General features: G+C 51.4%; 2 protein-coding genes across 2 annotated transcripts in view; one reads left to right on the forward strand and one right to left on the reverse strand.

The window, feature by feature from the left end:
• Positions 1-14,335, forward strand: part of BCKDHA (branched chain keto acid dehydrogenase E1 subunit alpha) — a 446,963-nt gene that overhangs the window by 65,612 nt on the left and 367,016 nt on the right. The window contains exon 2 of the mRNA XM_050768473.1: positions 11,966-12,083. Coding sequence (XP_050624430.1) covers positions 11,976-12,083 — 108 coding nt within the window. The 5' untranslated portion in view covers positions 11,966-11,975. The remainder of the gene's footprint in view (positions 1-11,965; positions 12,084-14,335) is intronic.
• On the reverse strand, positions 166-11,739 carry EXOSC5 (exosome component 5). The gene is made up of 6 exons (XM_050768541.1): positions 11,331-11,739; positions 6,965-7,078; positions 5,644-5,765; positions 3,562-3,702; positions 1,274-1,363; positions 166-494 (listed from the first exon to the last, which is right to left on the reverse strand). Exons 1-6 carry the CDS (start codon positions 11,551-11,553, stop codon positions 402-404), a joined length of 783 nt encoding a protein of 260 aa, XP_050624498.1. The 5' UTR covers positions 11,554-11,739; the 3' UTR covers positions 166-401.

Below are 14,335 nucleotides of genomic sequence, written 5' to 3' on the forward strand. Positions count from 1 at the left end.
ATGTACTGAATTTGCCCTCCATAAAGGGACTCTCCCAAACTCCTGTTCCCTGCTTTTTACTTTGTTATAGATTTACTACCATCTGACAAATTCCAGTTTACCTCCCTGCTCCTCTGGGATCTCACTAGCAGGGCCTGCACACAATGGGTGCTCAACAGACATTTGTTAAAGTGAATTAATTTATTGACTCATCTATTCCATAAATGTGAGCTCCTCTGAATGTTATCCTTGCTGGGGGCTGTCACAGGCCAAGGCCTCCCCACAGGAGCCCTGTGGTTACAGAGCTGCAGGCTCACAGGAGCCCACAGGACAGAGAGGCAAGGCTGGGCCGCTGGTTTGCTTCAGGCTACAGGGGGTGAGTGGGTGGAGGCAGTGGGAGCGGCCCTTTGCCCCAGCTTGCCTCAGCTCTTGGAGTAACGCCTCTGCAGCGATTCCCGGTAGAAGCGGAAGACGTGTTGCGAAGCGGCCTGGGCCGCAGCCAGGCACTGCTGGAGCTGTGCGGGAGAGACCGGTCAGTGCTGGGGGCTGAGCCCTGCATGCACACGTGACTTAGTTGACCCAGGAGTTTCTGCTGACCCCACCTGACTCCCTTAACCTCCCATCACTCCCCTAACCCCAAGTGAGGCAGGTGGTGAGGGATTATTTCCCATTTCATGAGCTGTTTTTTAGAGATCAGGAAAAGGGCGAAGGGCTTTAAGATCAGATTCTGACAGCAACAGGACTCAGACCAATCAGGTATCCTCAGACCTTGGAGGCCCCAGCTTTGCAGAGCTATGGAATTGGAGAGTGCACAGAATTGGAGTGGTCTTGGGATTTTACAGCCATGGGCCCCTTGAGCCTAAATAATCTAAGAGCCACGGAATCAAGAGACTCCCAGTCTTCACTGCCATGTATTCCTAGATTCCTGAAGTCCAGGTTGGACATGCTTTTGCAGACAGTCTGGTCCAAGAGTTTCCAGGCTCTGTCTCTTAGCCTGAGACCCAGAATTCCCGGGGCTCACCACTCTGAGCTGGGAGCTGGGGGACCATCACAGGCCCTCTTCTGACTTCAAACAGAGCTCATCCTCTTTTCGCCTGTCTCATAAATTGGGCTTCCCTTAAACATTTCCGCAAAGGTTTCTGGGACCATGAAGTTTGAAAACTCCCTCTTTTTTACAAGAAGAAATGTAAGAGGCTCTCCTGAGGCCTCTCAGAATCCAGGGCAGAGTTGGGACAAGACCGTATATCAGTGGGAAGGAAGGTTCTGGCTTTTCGCCTCATCCCCATGCTGGTACCTCAGAGTCCGAGTAGAGCCCCTTGGTGCTGGACATCAGCAGCTTCCGTTCCACGCTGTCCAGGGCAAAGGTCAGGACTGCCCGGGCCTCCTAGGTACAAGGGGTAGAAGGTGGTGGGGGACCTAGGACCTTCCCCCCAGATAAAATCTCAGCCAGTGCTTTGACCAGGCACAGTGGCTCATGACAATACTCTCAGCACTTTGGAAGGCCGAGGCAGGACACTGATTGAGGCCAGGAATTCAAGACTAGTATGGGCAAAAGAGGAAGACCCCATCTCTTAAAAAACAAAACAAAACAAAAAACAAAAACAAAAACAAAGAAAACAAAAAAAAAAAGTAGCTGGACATGGGGGTGCATGTCTGAGTTCCCAGCTACTCAGGAGGCAGAGGTGGGAGGACTGCTTGAGCCCAGGAGTTTGAAGCTTCAGTGAGCTGTGATCGTACTACACTCCAGCATGGGCGACAGTGAGACCCTGTCTCAACACCCCGCTTCCCACCACACACCTGCAGCCAGTCCCACTGAGGGGACTCCGGACCCTTGGCCTCCAGGCCTCTCCCTTTCCACAGCCAGGTGCTCACCTATCAAGCATGAAGCGCAGTCATTTTTTGTCTACACCACTCCTTCCCTATTTCCCCGGGTATAGCCCTCTGCCTTTCCTTTGTAGAACTGTACTCCATGCCCCTTATTCCAACCACGTGGTTCTGACAGGGGCTTTCAAGCTTAGTATTCCTGCCCCAAGGGGCTAGCCACAGTGCCACTCACTTATCTGGTGCCTCTCGGCCTCCCAGTCACCCTTCCATGCTCTGCCCCACAGGGGCTGGAAGCCAGCAAGCTGTATGTCCCAGACTCCCTTACCAGCTAGTTTCCAGCAGTAATGAGGTGGGAGAATGGAAGAAGAGCAGCACCCTGGTCCTCACTGACAATGGCAGGCGCTGATGGCCGTGGCTGTGTGACAGCCATGGAGGTGGGGTGGGTTCTGGACCTCAGTGGCCAGGGCAGAGGCAGGACATGCTATGTGCATGCAGAACCAATTGAGATGATGTCTCCAACATGACAGAGCAGGAGCTGGCTCGCAGGTTCAGCCCAGGTCTGGGAGGGGTTTCTCATCTTTGGGTGTCACTCCTGGTTCCTTTTTCCTCCTCTAGCTCCTCCAACACTGTTGTTACAAAGTCCCTGCATTTAACTCCCTCCATCTGAAACTCTCCAAGTGGTTTCTGTCTTCTTGACTGGAGGGGACCATTATAGCACTGGGCAGAAAACTCAGAATAACCTGAGCTTAGGACACTGGACCTGAGCCGACGAGGAAAGCTCTCTTGTCTTCTTGTTTGCTTTTGAGCCTCTTAAGATGGAAATGGAACGTAAGGGGTCAGTCCCAGCCTCAGGAGAGATGCTGGCCGAGAGAATGAAGCTGACGTGGAGAGAAAGGCAGGGATGAGAAGTGAAGCAAGGACATCCTGATGCTGTTTAAAGTCCTGGTTTTATTTTTTTTTGAGATGGAGTTTCACTCTTTCACCCAGGCTGGAGTGAAGTGGCGCGATCTCAGCTCACTGCAACCTCCACCCTTTGGGTTCAAGTGATTCTCATGCCTCAGCCTCCCGAGTAGCTGGGATTACAGGCACGTGCCACCATGCCAAGCCAACCTTTGTATTTTTAGTAGAGATGGGGTTTCGCCATGTCGGCCAGGCTGGTCTCGAACTCCTGGCCTCAGGTGATCTCCCGCCTCAGACTCCCAAAATGCTGGGATTACAGGTGTAAGCCACCACACCCGGACATACATTTCCTTTCTAGTTTATTTATTTATATTTTGAGATGGAGTTTCACTCTTGTTGCCCAGGCCGGAGTGCAATGGTGCGATCTCAGCTCACCACAACCTCCACCTCCCGGATGCAGGTGATTCTCCTGCCTCAGACTCCTGAGTAGCTGAGATTACAGGCATGCACCACCACACCTGGCTAATTTTGTATTTTTAGTAGAGACGGGGTTTCTCCATGTTGGTCAGGCTGGTCTTGAACTCCTGATCTCAGATGATCTGCCCACCTCGGCCTTCCAAAGTGCTGGGATTACAGGTGTGAGCCACCGCACCCGGCCCCACATTTCCTTTCTAATTAAGCAAGTTTAAGCTGGGTTTCTAGCACTTGCTGCTAAATGAACCACGACGATAAGAGCAGCCCTTGCTAAGTGGGATCGAGGTGGCATGAGCCTATTATCTGCAGAGAAGTGAGGCCTGGAGGAAGGGAGGGGGAGCTGTCTGGCCTCTGCCCTTCAGCCACCCCGATCTTCACACCTACCTTTTCTTGCTTGGATGTAGGATCCAGTACGAGAGTCCCATCAGAGTCTAGGGCGCAGGTGACCCCACAGAAGAGAGCCCGCATGGGCACACCTGCATCCACCAATGCCATGCAGGCGGCATTCAGACAACAGGCCAGGAGCTGAGCACCACAGGCAATGGTTAAGTTTTCTTTTTTTTTTTTTTTTTTTTTTAGAGATGGAGTTTTGCTCTTGTTGCCCAGCCTGCAGTGTAATGGTGTGATCTCAGCTCACTGCAATCTCCACCTCCCGGGTTCAAGCGATTTTTCTGCCTCAGCCCCCTGAGTAGCTGGGATTACAGGCATGTACCACCACACCCGGCTAATCTTTGTATTCTTAGTAGAGACGGGGTATCACCATGTTGGCCAGGCTGGTCTCAAACTCCTGACCTCAGGTGATCCACCTGCCTCGGCCTCCCAAAGTGCTGGGATTACAGGCATGAGCCACTGTGCCCAGCCTAAGAAGTTTCTACTGTAGGCCTGGCCAGCAGAGCAGATCCATGCCTCCCCCGACCAGGCTGATGCCTGTGGCAGACATCACTAATCGGTCACAGAAGGGCAGTATGGCAGAGTGCTTAAAAGTGGTCTGGGGATCAAGTAGCCCTGGGTTCCAGACCCAGTTTTGCTCTCTCAGCTGTGTGACCTTGAACAAATGACTTAGAGTCTCAATCTCCTCATCTGTTAGACGGGGAATATAATATTCAATAGGTATGTACTGAAGTACGTACCACACATTTGTTGGCAAGTAGGGTCAGAGAAGGGAAGAAACCTTCCAAAGTCACATGGGGGAGGCACTGGCAAAGCCAGGCTCAAAACTTGGGTAGCAGCCACTCAGCGGTGACAGAGCTGGCAGGGCAATGGAAGAAGAGCCATCGCGCTGCTGCCTGCAGGGAGCTCACAGTGGAAAGACAGCACAGGTTGGGAGTCAGTTGACTCTGCCTCAGTTTCCTCATGTGTGTCTTCTCCAGGCAGAGCAGGCCACACAAAGGCCAGCTTTAGAGTCAACCGCTTCCAGCTCTGATGCTGATCCTCTACCACTTCCTCTGGGCTTTACTTTCCCCTTCTGTAAAATGGGGTCACAATACTTTCTCTCTCTGCCTATCCATAAAATGTCTGTCCAGTTCAGGGCCATGTTCCAGTAAAGCCTTCTACAGTGCCTAATTCTGGTCCTCAACCTCAACCTCCCTCACCTCAGACAGGGAGATCTTTCAAGGCCAAGCTCCTGACTCAGCTGCTGTCTGCTCAGGGTGCCCCCAGCACTGAGGGCCTAAAATCCACTGTGGTGGCGAGTAGAAGTGATTGCCAGCTGGGTACAGTAGCTCACGCCTGTAATCCTAGCACTTTGGGAGGCCAAGGTGGGCTGATCACTTGAGGTCAGGAGTTCGAGACCAGGCTGGCCAACACGGCAAAACCCCATCTCTACTAAAAATACAAAAATTAGCCTGGTGTGATGGCGGGCACCTGTAACTCCAGCTACTCAGGAGGCTAAAGCATGGGAATCGCTTGAGCCCGGGAGGTAGAGGTTGCAGTAAGCTGACACTGCACCACTGCACTCCAGCCTAGGCGACAGAGTGAGCCTGTCTCAAAAACAAACAAACAAAGAAAAAAACCAAAAACACAAAAGTGATTGGCACAGGCTCTGGAGTCAGACGGGCCTGGGCTTAAGTCCCGCCTGTGCGGCCTTCCAGCTGTGTGACCTTGGGCAAGCCCCTTCCCCTCCCTGGGCCTCAGTTTTGTCACCAAAAATATGCGAACATAAGAACACTCATCTGCCAGGGTCCTTGGGCTCTAGAACTAGATGGTCTGGGTCTAAGTCTTGGCTCTGCCACTTCCATGGGGATCATTAAGGGCATGTGCTATATTAAATGAGTTAATGTGTGTAAGGCACACAGAACAGTGCCTGCCACATAAGTAAGCACCCAGGGTGTTTGCTCTCCTTCTTCAGTGAGCTGGTACCTGTTAAGTGTTTGAAGTTTTTCTGGCTAGCAGACAGCATATATATAGCCACCAGAAGGGAAGCAATCAGGAGACTTCCTGGAGGAGGAGGCCTGGGAGAAAGGATACAGAGCCAGCATCGCTGACAACCTGCAGCACCACAGTGATGGAGGTGCGGGGGTGCAATGTGCCCAGGACCACCGCCTCGCACGTGTTCCTGATCAGCCGCTCCCGGCTCTTCTCTGCAACACCTGGGGAAATTGAAGAGCGGTTGTCAGGGTCTTCCCCTTCATGTGACTCACCTTCCTCCATACGCCCCACCCAAACCCCTGGAAAGGGCCCACAGTCTCAGCCTGGGATGCTGCAGGTACCTGGGATGATGGAAGATTCCAGTAGGAAGAAGGCAAGGCCTGACTGCTGTCCACCGACCCCTGCTACCTCCAGCATCCACCAAAGGAACCATCCAGGGGAAGAAGACCTGGTAGTTCCATGTCTATGCTGCTACCCACGCCCACTCCCACCCTAGTAGGCCCAGCCAGTGGGGATTGAAGGATATGAGGGTAAAAGGGTGGAAAAACAGGTTAATGGGCCAGGCACAGGGGCTCATGTCTGTAATCCCAACACTTTGGGAGGATGAGGCGGGTGGATCACTTGAGGTCAGGAGTTTGACACCACCCTGACCAACATGGTGAAACGTTGTCTCTACTAAAAATACAAAAATTAGCCAGGCGTGATGGCTAACGCCTGTAATTCCAGCTACTCGGGAGGCTGAGACAGGAGAATTGCTTGAACCTGGGAGGCGGAGGTTGCAGTGAGCCGAGATCAAGCCACTGCACTCCAGCCTGGGCAACAGAGCGAGACTCCGTCTTAAAAATATGAAATTAAAATTTTTAAAAAATGGCTAAGCGCAGTGGCTTATGCCTGTAATCCCAGCACTTTGGGAGGCCAAGGTGGGCGGATCACGAGGTCAGGAGATCAAGACCATCCTAGCCAACATGGTGAAACCCCATCTCTATTAAAAAAATACAAAAAATTAGTGGGCATGGTGGCGTGCACCGGTAATCCCAGCTACTCGAGAGGTTGAGGCAGGGGAATTGCTTGAACCCAGGAGGCAGAGGTTGCGGTTAGCCAAGATCGCGCCACTGCACTCCAGCCTGGGTGACAGAGCGAGACACCATCTCAAAATAAATAAATAAATAAATAAATGAAAAGAAAAACAGGTTAATAGAATGAATGAGTGGAGGCAGAGAGAGGGAGAAAGAAGGAGGGAGAAATTAGAGGCAGAGAGAGAAGCAACAGAAGATGAGATACAGGGCAGAGAGTTAAAGACAGAAACAGCTGAGTGGGGACCAAAGCGGGGAGTGGAGACTCGGGGCAGCTGGTAGGGAAGAGCTGGGGGCCGGTTATGACAAACTGGGCACTATTCAGAGGTTCAGCAGGGCCCAATTACCAGGCAGCCCGATCTTCGGCCTCAGGATCACTTCGAGTGTGGCCTTGTTGAAGATCTCTTTGCTGACCTTCACCTCGGCCGGACCGTACACACCCGCCAGGACAGAGGTGTCACCTGAGGAGACAGCAGGGCGGGAGGGCCTCACTCACAGCTTCCCTGCTCCTGGGGCCCCATTCGTGGCACTGAGCATGATGGCCAGGGCTCCCCATGTCACCCCCGCCATTTGTTGGCAGTGATTCTTTGAGTACTCACTTCATTTCTCTGCCTGCGTATCCTCATTTGTAATATGGGGAAAATAGCAGTCGCTCCCCGCTAGCGTCTTGTGAGGATCAAAGGACACAATTCAAAGAGAACACTTAGAACACTGCGGGGCTCATGCTGAGTGCGCAACAGACTTTAGCTGATATTATTAACATTCATCCATTCATCCATTCAGGCATTCAGGCAGGGTCTCACTCTCATTGCCCAGGCTGGAGTGCAGTGGTGCCATCACAGCTCATTGCAGCCTCAACCTTCTGGGCTCAAGCGATCCTCCTGCCTCAGCTTCCCAAGTAGCTGGAACTCCAGGCACGTGCCACCATGCCTGGATAATTTTTGTATTTTTAGTGAAGAGGGGATTTTGCCATGTTGCTCAGGCAGGTTGCGAACTCCTGGGCAACTGTAATCCCAAGGTGCTAGGATTACAGGCGTGAGCCACCATGCCTAGCCCTGATATTAGTAACTTTCTTTTTTTTTTTGAGACGGAGTCTTGCTCTGTCGCTCAGGCTGGAGTGCAGTGGCGTGATCTCGGCTCACTGCAACCTCCGCCTCCCGGGTTCAAGCAGTTCTCCTGCCTCAGCCTACTGAGTAGCTGGGATTACAGGTTCAAGTCACCATGCCCAGTTAATTTTTTTATTTTTAGCAGAGACTGGGTTTCACCATGTTGGTTAGGCTGGTCTCGAACTCCTGACCTCATGATCTGCCCGCCTCGGCCTCCCAAAGTGCTGGGATTACAGACATGAGCCACCATGCCCGGCCAGTATTAGTAACTTTTAATAGGAAGTTCTTCCTGAAAGCTAACCATCCTCCTTCTTACTGTCGCTGCTCTCAACTTCTCTTTCCAAAGGTTCCCCAGCCCAGCTCTTCCCTTAGGCACTGGTCCCCAAATTCTGCACCAGTCCAGTCTGGACACCTGAGAAAGGAATAATATCTGGAATGAATCCTGATTCCTGCTTATTTCCCCAGAAGCTATAAATGGGGTACAGGAGGTAAGACCGAAGAAATAAATAGCCTGGCTTCTAGTACTGTCTGCTGTAATCCTAGCACTTTGGGAGGCTGAGGTGGGTGGATCACCTGCGGTCAGGAGTTTGAGACCATCCTGGCCAACATGGTGAAACCCCATCTCTACTAAAAATACAAAAATTGGCTGGGCATGGTGGTGGGTGCCTGTAATCTCAGCTACTCGGGAGGCCGAGGCAGAATTGCTGGAACCGGGGAGGCGGAGGTTGCAGTGAGCCGAGATGGCACCATTGCACTCCAGCCTGGACAATAACAGCGAGACTCCGTCTCAAAAAAAAAAAAAAAAAAAAAAAAAAAAAAAAAAAAAAAAAAAAAACCAAAACATTTGAGGCCAGACATGGTGCCTCACACCTGTAATCCCAGCACTCTGGAGGCCCAGGTGGGAGGACTGCTCGAGGCCAGGAGTTTGAGACCTGCCTGAGCAACATAGCAAGACTCCTGTCTCTATTTTCTTTTTTGAGACAAAGTTTCCCTCTGTCACCCAGGAGGCTGGAGTGCAGTTGTGCAATCTCAGCTCACTGCAACCTCCGCCTCCCAGGCTCAAGTGATTCTCGTGCCTCAGCCTCCAGAGTAGCTGAGATTATAGGTGCGTGCCACCTCGTCCGACTAATTTTTGTATTTTTAGTAGAGACGGGTTTTCACCATGTTGGCCAGGCTGGTCTCAGAACTCCTGACCTCGACTGGGCGAGGTGGCTCACGCCTGTAATCCCAGCAATTTGGGAGGCCGAGGCGGGTGGATCACGAGGTCAGGAGTTCAAGATCAGTCTGGCCAACATGGTGAAACCCCGTCTCTACTAAAAACTACAAAAATTAGCTGGGCGTGGGAGCACGCGCCTGTGGTCCTGGCTACTCGGGAGGCTGAGGCAGAAGAATCGCTGGAACCTGGGAGGTGGAGGTTACAGTGAGCCACGATCGCTTCACTGCACTCTAGCCTGGGTGACAGGGCGAGACTCTGTGTCAAAAAAAAAAAAAAAAAAAAAAAAAAAAAAAGAACTACTGACCTCAGGTGATCTACCCTCATCGGCCTCCCAAGGTGCTTGGATTACCGGTGTGAGCAACCCGTGTGAGCAACTGCGCCCGGCCCCTTCTTAATTCTTAGGTTCGAAGAAACTTGAGGTATCTCAATTCAGCATAAGTGCTAAGCCTGAGGGAGGGTCCGGGAAGGTCCCTGGTTAAGGCGGTATTTCCTGGGATGCCCAATTTGCCCTTACACGGAAGGTGTGCTTAGTTCCAGGAAAAACTGCCCTGAGGACTGGAGAAACCAAAATAGAACTCGCCTCTGGCTCCAGATGAACTGCCTGTGTTTCGCCTGAGCACAAGAGTCCCTCCCCTCTCACCTTCTTCAAGACGTGGCTCCAGCAATTCTCTCCCCTGTTGACCCCACAACCATCTTCAATTCCTGCCCCACTTATCTGATCCTCTTACAGCAAAACTCCTGAACAGCTGTCTATTCTTCCTTTCCTGTGACCCCACCACTCCACTGCGACAGCTCAACATCGTCACCACTGACCTCCAAATGATCAACCCTCCATTGACCCGGCTGTCAGTAAGGCCGAAACAGCTGTCAGCCCTCACATCTCAGACACGCTCTTCTCTTGGCCCCAGGTCACCACCCTCTCCCGGTTTCCCCCTAAGTCTCTGGGCGTTCCTTCTGAGTCTCCTTTAGCTTGCTTGTCACAAGTCCCTGACTGCTCAAGTTGGAAGGCCTAGGGCTTGGTCCTGGGACCTCTTTTCCATCTACACTGACTTCGTTCAGTCAATAGGCTGAAATACCATATATACAGCCAGAGAGTTCCAAATTGCCTATGTCCAGCTTGGGTCTCTCTCCTGATTTCCAGACTTGTACAGATCTGGGCAGAAACCTTAGTTATGCCTGACTCTTTTTCCTCGCACTCAAACCAAACTATAGGTAAGTTTTGTCCGTTTTACTTTCAAACTACATCCAGAATCTCATCACCTCCACTACTCCTGTTCTGGCTGGAGCCACCATCACCTCCCTGTTTTCCCCCATACTCCCCACAATCAACACAGCAGCCAGATTTTGTTAAAATGTATTGGGGCTGGGCGTGGTGGCTGGTACCTATATGAGCACTTTGGGAGGAGGACTGCTTGAGTCCAGGAGTTCAAGACCAACCTGGGCAACATCGTGAGACCCTGTCTCAAATTTTTTTTTTTTTTTGAGACAGTCTTGTCGCGCACACTGGAGTACAATGGCACAATCTTGGCTCACTGCAACTTCTGCTTCCTGGGGTCAAGCGATTCTCCTGCCTCAGCCTCCGCAGTAGCTGGGATTACAGGCGCCCACCACCATGCCTGGCTAATTTTTGTATTTTTAGTAGAGTCGGGGTTTCGCCATGTTGGCCAGGCTGGTCTCGAACTCCTGACCTCAGGTGATCCACCCGCCTTGGCCTCCCAAAGTGTGGGGATTACAGGCGTGAGCCACCGTGCCCAGCCTCCTGTCTCAAACGTTAAAGAGAAATATTCTTGGAGTTAATCTGGTTCTGAGAGTTATTTAGCTAGGGGAAGGGGATATTTGCCCTATAGGTAAGACTTGCCCTAATCTTAGGGATATTTACTCCTGTGGAGAGATGCAGTGAGGTAGCGGTGGGGATGTATTTTTCAACCCAGGGCAGTGACATTATCTTCAATTTGAGGAGTATTTACGTGGGTGAAAGATCCGCCACAGTCCAGAGTATGCAAATTGACAGGTTTGCGTCAGTCCGGGATGCAGGGACCTAGCGGGCGTGTGTGTAGGGCGGGCGGGGGCGGGGGTGAGGAGGAGGAATCTAGTTAAGGGCGATATTTACCCTGGTGAGGTGATTTTCCCTATTCTGAAATATCAATTCTTGCGGGGACGGTCTGCCCCGCCTGTCATTCTCAGACATATTTACAAAGATGGAGCTATATTCTCCTTTCTAGTCGTGAGTGAGAGATGTATGTATCCCTGCGTATGTAGTAGTATTCAATCGGACAAGAAATCATGTATCAACGCAGGAGTGACATTTACCAGCTGGTATCGTGGGGAGATGGGCACTCCGTTGCACGGTACATGGTAGTCCCTCTCCAAAAGACCTGGGTAAGTTCTTACCTTGCAGGAAGGAAGCAGAGCCATCTGGCCGCGACAGCAGGTTCTGTTCGCAGGCAAAGTGCCGGAGGCTGCAGCCGGGACCCCGAGGGCTGCACCCTGTTCCAATTTCAGCGCGGATTTTGGCGTCAGTATGCATCTCCTCCTCCATCGCGCCGACCCCACGTGCGGCTGCGATGATCACTTCCGCCCGGCAGCGCGCGCTGCGAACACTCTGCGTAACCATTGCGCACGCGCTGGGCTCGGCCGTCAGTCCTGGCGTCCGCACGTGGCTTAGCGTTTACCAACAATCTGGCTCCGCCCAGTCCCACCTCCTAACTCTGGCAACGCCATTGGACAGTTGAGAACAGGAGGCAGGCCTTGGCAGTGACCTGTTTTACTCTGGGCCCCCGGGCCCTAAATCCCTGAGGCCGTGGTCAGGTTGCCCTCTTCTTTGCCTGTTACAGGAGTAACTACAATGAGGCGACTGGGGAAAATTTTGGGTAGATAGGTTTTCTTCTCCAAATCTCTGTGCATTCTATCTACAACAGAATGGGAAGAAGGTGATTTTCTTGTCAGATGGTGCTGGAGTTTGTGTCAGGCACATAAAGGGGCAGCCCCGAATCTAGCCTACATGAGTGCCCGACCGCTGAGTGGTTGCTAGCCAAGATGGCGGTAGCGATCGCTGCAGCGAGGGTCTGGCGGCCAAACCGAGGCCTGAGCCAGGCTGCCCTCTTGCTGCTGTGGCGGCCTGGGGCTCGGGGACTGGCTAGATCTGTGAGTACCTGGGCCCCAGGGGGTTTTCCCAAAGGGGATTAGGGATGTAAAGGCTATCTTCAGGGTGTGGGGTCCCTGAAGGATATGAAGGAAGGGCTGTCACAGAAGGGAAAAAGAGTGGGAGACCCCTTGGAGAAGACACCGAAGGGAAGATCTGCCACTTCCTTAGAAGAAAAGAACTTCCACTTCTTCAGGAGAGGACAAAACCCGTTTGCAACTTCTTTGTGGGCCCTGAGGGAGGGAGACGACTTGAAGAGAGGGATGGGAGTTCCTTATTTATTTATTTAGTTTTTGAGGCGGAGTCTCGCTCAGTCGCCCAGGCTGGAGTGCAGTGGCCGGATCTCAGCTCACTGCAAGCTCTGCCTCCCGGATTCACGCCGTTCTCCTGCCTCAGCCTTCCGAGTAGCTGGGACTACAGGCGCCCGCCGCCACGCCCGGCTAATTTTTTTTTTTTTTTTTTTTTTTTTTGCATTTTTAGTAGAGACGGGGTTTCACTGTGTTAGCCAGGATGGTCTCGATCTCCTGACCTCGTGATCCGCCCACCTCGGCCTCCCAAAGTGCTGGAATTACAGGCGTGAGCCAGCGCGCCCGGCCGGGGGTTCCTTATTAACTGCCACTCGTATTCAGGGGAGGTTCCTTGGAGGGACCGGGGAAGACCGCGAGACCTTTTCCCTCAGAGTTTGGAGAATGAAACTGACTTTATAAAGGAGAGACTTTCTTCTGGGCAAAGATCCCTCTTCAAGAAGAAGAAAGAAGAGAGCAAGTCCCCTTATCGCAGGCTGCATAGGGCCTTGTATTTCTTTGCTCCTTTGCCACAATTCTGATTTTAAAATGAATTGTGTAAAAATTTTGTTTGGTTCCTGTGTCTCCTGATCGAATATCAAGACAGGGAACTCGTGTGTTCTGGACACTGTACAGAGGAGATGATTAATATTTGTTGAGTTAATGAGGGGAAAAACGGAGGGACAGAGGTACAGATAGGGCACTTTGCCCACATTTCTTAGAAACACTTGAGAAGGCTTTGTTTCTTGTCAAAAGGGTCACAATCCCTTCAGGTGGATGCTGTCAAAATTACACTGCAAAAAACCTGGGTGGAAGCCTCTCTTTAGAGGGGGAGAGGCAAGGGGTTGCAGAAGAGCTTTGAACTACATTTGACAGATAGGAGAGTAGTGGTTACATGGGTGGGTTCATGTCCTTGCTCTGCCACTTTCCACTTGTGTATTGGGCAACGGACTGCACCTCTCTGGATCTATGGACCTAATTTCCCTCTCTAAAATATTAACAGTGGCCACCTCATAGGACTGTGAAAAATTAATATGTAAAATGCTAAGGACTGGACCTGGCACATCATAAGGGCAGTAGGAATGTTGGTCATTGTTGATAGTGAGGGTAGAGGGAAAGGACAGAAACTGACGTTGGAGATGGGGAGAAGAAAGGGGTGACCTTGGGAAGGCCTGGACTGGTGAGGCCCTGCGGAAAAAAATCTTAAAAGATCTTGTGAGGTTGAGTCTGATCCTCTGATCCCCAATCCATAAGGAGGAGAAGATGGAATCTGTAGAAAGAAGCTCTGGGTAGGGGGACAAACGGGAGGAGGGTGAAGAGGATGGGCCAGGAGTAGGACGTAGTAGGTATCTAGGAATGGAGTCACTTGAAACAGGTAAATGCAGAAGGGCTGCAGGAGCAAGATGTGGGTAGGGCAGTCTCCTGCCTTTGGGCTGGAGACCTTTTCACTTTTTTTTTTTTGGAGCAGTTCATATCCTCCACAGCTGATCTCAGTCCCAGGAGCCTATTGGCTGGGCAACTGGGGCAGGAAGTGGGCAGGACTGGGGCAGGGTAGGGAAAGGTCATTTAAGGCTGATTAAATCTTTCTCTCCTGTCTCAATTTCCTGATTACCTTTCCTCTTGCTTCCCCTCCTTCATTTGTGGTGAGGAATGGGGAGGGAAGAAGTCCCTACTTTTAATTTTTTAATGTATCTTTAAATTTGTATTATCTTAGAGTTATTGTTTTTTCCCCTTTATTTCTCCCACCTGTTCTTTCTCTCTTCTTTCTTTCCTCTCCTTCTCTTCTCCTCTCCTCCTCCCCTCCCCTCTCCTTTTTCTTTTCTTGTCTCGTCTTGTCTCTTCTCTTTTGTTGCTCTCTTTCTTTCTGTACCTCTTTCTCTCTTTTCTTTTTTTTTTTTTTTTTTTTCTTTTTCTTTTCCTTTTTTTTGAGACAGAGTTTCGCTCTCTTGCCCAGGCTGGAGTGCAGTGGT

The sequence above is a fragment of the Macaca thibetana genome, chromosome 19, assembly GCF_024542745.1.
Source record: "Macaca thibetana thibetana isolate TM-01 chromosome 19, ASM2454274v1, whole genome shotgun sequence".
In the NCBI taxonomy this organism is placed as follows: domain Eukaryota; kingdom Metazoa; phylum Chordata; class Mammalia; order Primates; family Cercopithecidae; genus Macaca; species Macaca thibetana.